The sequence below is a fragment of the Gordionus sp. m RMFG-2023 genome, chromosome 2 (assembly GCF_954871325.1).
Source record: "Gordionus sp. m RMFG-2023 chromosome 2, tfGorSpeb1-WG-v2, whole genome shotgun sequence".
In the NCBI taxonomy this organism is placed as follows: domain Eukaryota; kingdom Metazoa; phylum Nematomorpha; class Gordioida; order Chordodea; family Parachordodidae; genus Gordionus; species Gordionus sp. m RMFG-2023.
In genome coordinates this window covers 48444483-48450482 of record NC_088776.1, presented here as the reverse complement: position 1 = coordinate 48450482, position 6000 = coordinate 48444483, and the positions used below count along the sequence as shown (strand labels likewise).

The following is a 6000-nucleotide window of genomic DNA, read 5'->3' as shown; positions in this document are numbered from 1 at the left end:
TGTGAGCGACTCTTTTCTGTTGGAGCTCATATGGTTACAAAATACAGAATGTCGTTAAAGGAGGAAACAATCCGAAAAACTTTATGTTTGAAAAATTGGCTGTTGTCAGATTTATCTTCTACATTATAGATATGAATATTATATTGATTTTTCCACATTGTATATAAATATATTATATATGTATGCTTCTATTTTGTCTCACTAATAAAATTTGTTTGTTTTTATCCTCAGTTAAATTTTACAAAATAAATTTTATAATAGATCTTTTTTAATTCATGGTAAATAAAATTTTCGAATCGAATCGAATAATCATTTTATTATTCATACGAATACGAATAATAAATTATTCGATTTAAACGAATACGAATAATTCCATTATTCGATTCGATTCGTATTTTTGTAGAGCCTTCTATCAAAGATTGTTTAAAATGGTTCCAAAGAATTACATTCGTTGCATGACCATTTGTTGCTCCGTGAGTTGTTAAGTATTCTTTTACCTTACGAAATTTTTTATAACCTTGATTAAAAAGGTATCCTTTTTGAGGTTGAGTGGGAAAATTACGACAAGGTAAACAAAAAATAGAGTTTCTGATTATGCTATATTCAATCCAGGGAAAGGATTTGTACCACTGAGTTTGAAAGCATCGTTTATCTTTACCCATTCCAATATATGGATAGGCACCTAATATAGGTTGCATAGGACCAGTTGTTTTAGTACCCAGATCTAATTCTTCTGAAAAAAGTGATAAAAATTAATAAATGAATTAAAATATTATTGGTTTTAGAAAATTATGACAAATATTATATATTTGAAGAAAAACATTGTTAAAATAAAAATAATACTTGTATAAGCTCTTCTAAAAAAGTGACAAATATCGAAAAAGAAAAAGAAAACTTTCCTAAGAAAATTTATTACATCTATTGTAGGATGAATAGAATAAATATAAAAATGTTTAATTTTTAAAAATTATTGATAACTAAATAGATGGCGTTAAATACTTGCATGCAAATTGTTACTATATATATTATCAAAATCATTTATTAGTATAAATCATTATAATATTAATTGTAACATATTATATAACTGTCAAATACGCTATAAAAATGGCATTTTATCTAATATTTTATAAACAACTGTATATAAATAGAGGATTTTTAAATTATATGTCTAATAATTTACTTTTTATCAATATTAGGACCTTGAAAATATTTTTAGGAATAGGTATGATAATAAAATTTAAAAATAAATATACAGTTGATTAGTCATTTTGAAGTATACTAAACAATATTAAATTTTTTAGTTTTCAATTAATAAATAATTATATTTATTTAATTAGGGTTATATAATAATTTAAATAATAATAGTCAATTAAGTTCAACTGTTAATGCTAAATTAATATTTAGTGAGTGATATTGCTATTCCATTTTTGACACAAATTTGATTGCAAGCTGATATAATGAAAATATAATTTATAAGTATTAATCTAATATTTAAAATAGTAATTAGTATTTATTTAATAAATATTTAGCCAGTCTTATTAATTTTTAAATAATAATATTAAATCTATATATTACTTAATAGAATTATAAAAGAAATCGATCAGGGGGCAACAAAAAATTTATTTTTAGTTTAAGGGGTTAAGATTCCATTTAAAAAAATTTTGCTCCAGGGGCTGTTCAAATTTTTCAAGGGGCTCGAGCCCCTACGCCCCCTCCCTAATGACACCATTGCTAGTTCCCATAAATTACCGAAATTTATGATATTCTTGAATAACTCATAGAAAAATTTTTAAATTATAAATTATATCCATCCAACCCCCCCCCCCTTTTATCAGCAACTATTGAAATAAAGAGAGAGTTTGTGGAATAATTTATTTATTCTTCGAAAAAGGGATGTGCATGTTTACATAGAAATTTTTTGACAAATAAAAAAAATTTACTAGGGATGATACGATATAATTTTAGAAATATCTATGTCAATCTTATTTTATGAAAGTTAACATAATTATAATACCTTTGCCTTTCAAATTTATAAAACAACTGATCATATGTTCCTCATTTTTCGTAAGTGTAAACATGAATCCAAAAACCAAAATATATAAATTTAGATCTCGTTTAAATTCATGACCAAAATAATACCAATAAAATTATTATTTATTGTTTATATCTATAAAAATAAATTTCCTAATGTCATCTAAGGATCATGTGCATCATTCAGCTTCTGAGGCAAATATTAAACACATTGATTGTTCCTTACTTAACAGAGACAGTCTAAATAATTCCCAAGATAAGCTTACAAGAACAGGATCTAGATTTAAAGTCGCCTTGGTTGAAAACAATAGCGTATTAAATGATCACTCTATTGAAAATGCAAAATATCTATCACAATCTGAAATTTTTAACTTATCTAAAAAAAATTTTAAAAGAAAAAAAATTTCTTGTCCAATTTCTACTGGTGTTAATACCACAGAAACTTCAATATATCACATGCCTCATACATCACAATTAGATGATCTTCCCATGACAACCAAAAAAAAACAACATGAAACAAAAATGTATTTAGGAGGATCAATTGAAATTCCTGACATAATTGATGATCATTCATCTGTGCATTCATCTCATAGCCAATCATCTTCTATTATAATGGCAGATCAAGATGAAAATATAATAGAACCTTATTTAGAAACAAAATTAGTCTCAAATAATAAAAGTTGTTTTCAAAAACCTTATAATTATGAACGTCATGTGAAGATAGAATCAAATAAAAAGGATGAAGAGCTTAAAAGTAAGGAAGGTCTATTAAGTCAAAATGAAAAGGAAAGAATTAATAGTAATAATACAGCTTTAAGTAATGATAAAACTGAAAATGGAAGTACTTATTATAAAAAAATGATGACTTATGAAACCTTGCCCAATGTGGAACACTATAAAAATATATTTTCCATGGTTAAAACTAAAGGTAGACCAAGCCTAACTGAATTACACAATAGACCACGTTTACCGGAGCAATTTATAGATAATGATAAAGAAGTAACTAATTTTTAGTTAAAGGTTCATTAGAATTAAATTAATTCAAGCATAAAAAATTATTAAACATATTTTTAATATGCTTGTCCTGGTCCTGAAAAGGTTTTTTTGGGCTTGAACAATGGGTAAAATATTTTTTTGGCCACAACTTTTGTGAAATATTCTTATCTGCTGATCCATTTCACAAATTTTTTAATGCTTAAGAATTAGGGAAAATTATACCTTATAAAAAATTATATTATGTGCTAGATAACACATACAAAAATATTTAACAGGCTAGGTGACAACATATATAAAATTATTTTAGGACAAAGTGTGACAAAAATATTATGAGCCAAAAAAAACATCCTACCTGAGTTATGATGATTTCTAATTATAGCCTTTTAGTTCTCATTAAATTTTAAACTTACAATTTAGTAATTTTATCTTAGTGTAAGAAGGAAATTTTAGTAAAAAATAGTTTAAATGGTAATTGGGATCAGACAGGCGCGTACGCAGCGGGGGCAGCACCCCCCCCCCCCTCCAAAGCCAAAAAATGCAGATGCCGGATTATATTTTTCAAAAATATTATTGTTAATATTAATTTATATTTGTTAATATTTATTCTTATCTCATATATACATATATATATATATATATATATATATATTTAATTACATTTATTTATCACATTCATCTACTAAGTTATTTTATCAATCAATTTCGATTTCAAGTTTTCCTTGGTGTAATTTACCTATTATTTTCAAATTTTAGTGGCGTAATATTTATCTAAATTTCTAATAAAATAATAATTATCTCTGAAACTCCTGGTCCAACAGGGAGAAAAAAATTGCAAGCTTGTCCAATGAGATAGAGTCTCCGCCACAGTAACAGCTATTTTGGAGTTAGAAGAGCTGATTATTAATGCTATTACAGAAATATCACAATGGCTTGAAAGAAATATTTCCTCAGAAGCAAGAAAATTATTGGATTCAATACTTATTCCAAATTTTTTTTCTCATTAGAATGTATTATTTAATTATACAACTATTTTATGTAATACTTTTCAAAAACATAACATTGACTTGATTAAGAAGATGAGAATAGCGGAGAGCATTTTATTAGAACTCAAGGAAATAGAGCTAGTGTTGTTGAAGAATTTCATATTTTATATGTTATTGTTGAGTCAAAAGCAGAGCTATACGTGTTAAATATTTGTCCCCCTCGACTTGCAGCAAGCAAGCTCATCATCAAAACATTAATATAGGATCAGTAGAAGAGTATTATAAAACAAATGTCCCCTCTCCCAACCTTTTTCATATGGTGATAGAAAAAAATATAAATATTTGTTATATTTTTATCATGAAGATGTTAAAATATCTTATGATGCCTTATTAGCTGAATAACTATGATTAAAAGATTAACTATGGTTGATACAGTCCCAAAAAATGCTATGGATGCATTTTATTTCAAACACATTTTAGATTATACTCCCAATTATTAAAATGGTTATATATATATTAGCAGCTCTTTAGTAAACTAATGAGAGAAAATTCACTTTTTTAGGAAGAATAACAGAGCCTTGCAGAGGTACCATTTGCAGGACCAGGCCCAGATTTTTTTTAAAAATTTTTTCCAGCCCGGGTTTTTTTTTAAAAAATTTTCAGGCTTGGCCCGGCTGGCCCAGCCCGAATTTTTTAAAATAAATTATATTTATTTTTGATATTTATAGCTAATAATGGCGATTTCAAATATTTGGTTTTAAAATATACAACTCGGCTCGGATATTTTTTCTTAAAAAATTTTCAGGCCCAGCCCGGGTGTTTTTAAAAAAAAAATTACGAGCCCGGCCCGGGTATATTTAAAAAAATTAAAATACGGTCCGGCTCGTGGGCCTGGCCTTCAAGTCTGTGAAAAACATACCTATGAAATACAACATTTGAAAGTAGATTGAATGATTTGGATCTTTTGAATATTCATAGATTTAACGCCAAGCAAGGATTGATAATTGAAAAATTAGCTCAAAACATACAAAATACAATTATTCCTAAGAAACTTTTTGTGTATTAATTTATATTTACAACATTTAAATTTTTTATACTTTATATATTTTATATATAATTCAAATTTCAATTTTGGGTCATTTAAGTGATTCATATCGTGGGTTATATTCACTTTATATTTTATGATTCACATTTAAATGCCGGTTTATATATATATTTTTTTAATTCACATTAGTTTAAAATTGTGTATTAGAAAAGTTATTAATCCTAATAAATTTATGCTTAGTATTTTTAATTAAAAATATTATTTCTTAAAAAAATTTATTATCCCCCCCCCCAGACCAAATTCCTGCGTACGCGCCTGGGATCAGAGTATAAACAAAATTTTTTTTATTAAGCAAAAAGCAAAACAAAAACACTTAAAGAGCATTTTTTTAAAAAAGAAGAGCATCATATATATTATTATAAATTATAGTAGAACTAACTATATTGTTTTATCTGTTATTTTTATTTATGGCTTTAACCTTTAAAACTTTTTTTATAACATTAAAATATGTATTTTCTAGATGACACTACATAGTGTTGTACACATGTACAGGGTTGTGCATTTCTTGGCAAACATTTCCATATTTTTTTTAAATTATTTGCAAATAAAGTCATTTTATAACAAATTTGCAAGTAAATCAAAAAAAATATGGAAAATTTTTCCACCAAATCTGCACAAAACTTTAGTTTCATAGTTAGACTTTAAATGTATTTATATTCAATTCATAAATATGAATAACGAATTCGATTTTTTTTAAAAAATGACTAATTCTTACGGATATTTTATTTACTATTTAACAAAAAAAATTCAAACATTTTATGCTTAATTTATAATCGTAACGTAAGATACAAATTATAATAAAAAGAACTTTTTGAATAAATTTTAAATAGCTATTCTTTCGGGCATAAAGTTTTCCTACTTGTTTCTTTTTTTGAGAGACGTACG

At 25.8% G+C, this 6000-nt stretch overlaps 1 protein-coding gene across 4 annotated transcripts in view; it reads left to right on the top strand.

Moving 5' to 3' along the window:
- The first annotated feature begins 2077 nt into the window (after positions 1–2077).
- Positions 2078–6000, top strand: part of LOC135925431 (solute carrier family 12 member 1-like) — a 47837-nt gene continuing 43914 nt past the window's right edge. Inside the window, exon 1 of one of the 4 annotated variants that reach the window (XM_065460740.1) lies at positions 2078–3030. In XM_065460740.1, the coding sequence (XP_065316812.1) occupies positions 2188–3030 (843 nt within the window). In that variant the 5' untranslated portion in view covers positions 2078–2187. The remainder of the gene's footprint in view (positions 3031–6000) is intronic. The other 3 variants (XM_065460739.1, XM_065460742.1, XM_065460741.1) reach the window with 3 other exon arrangements.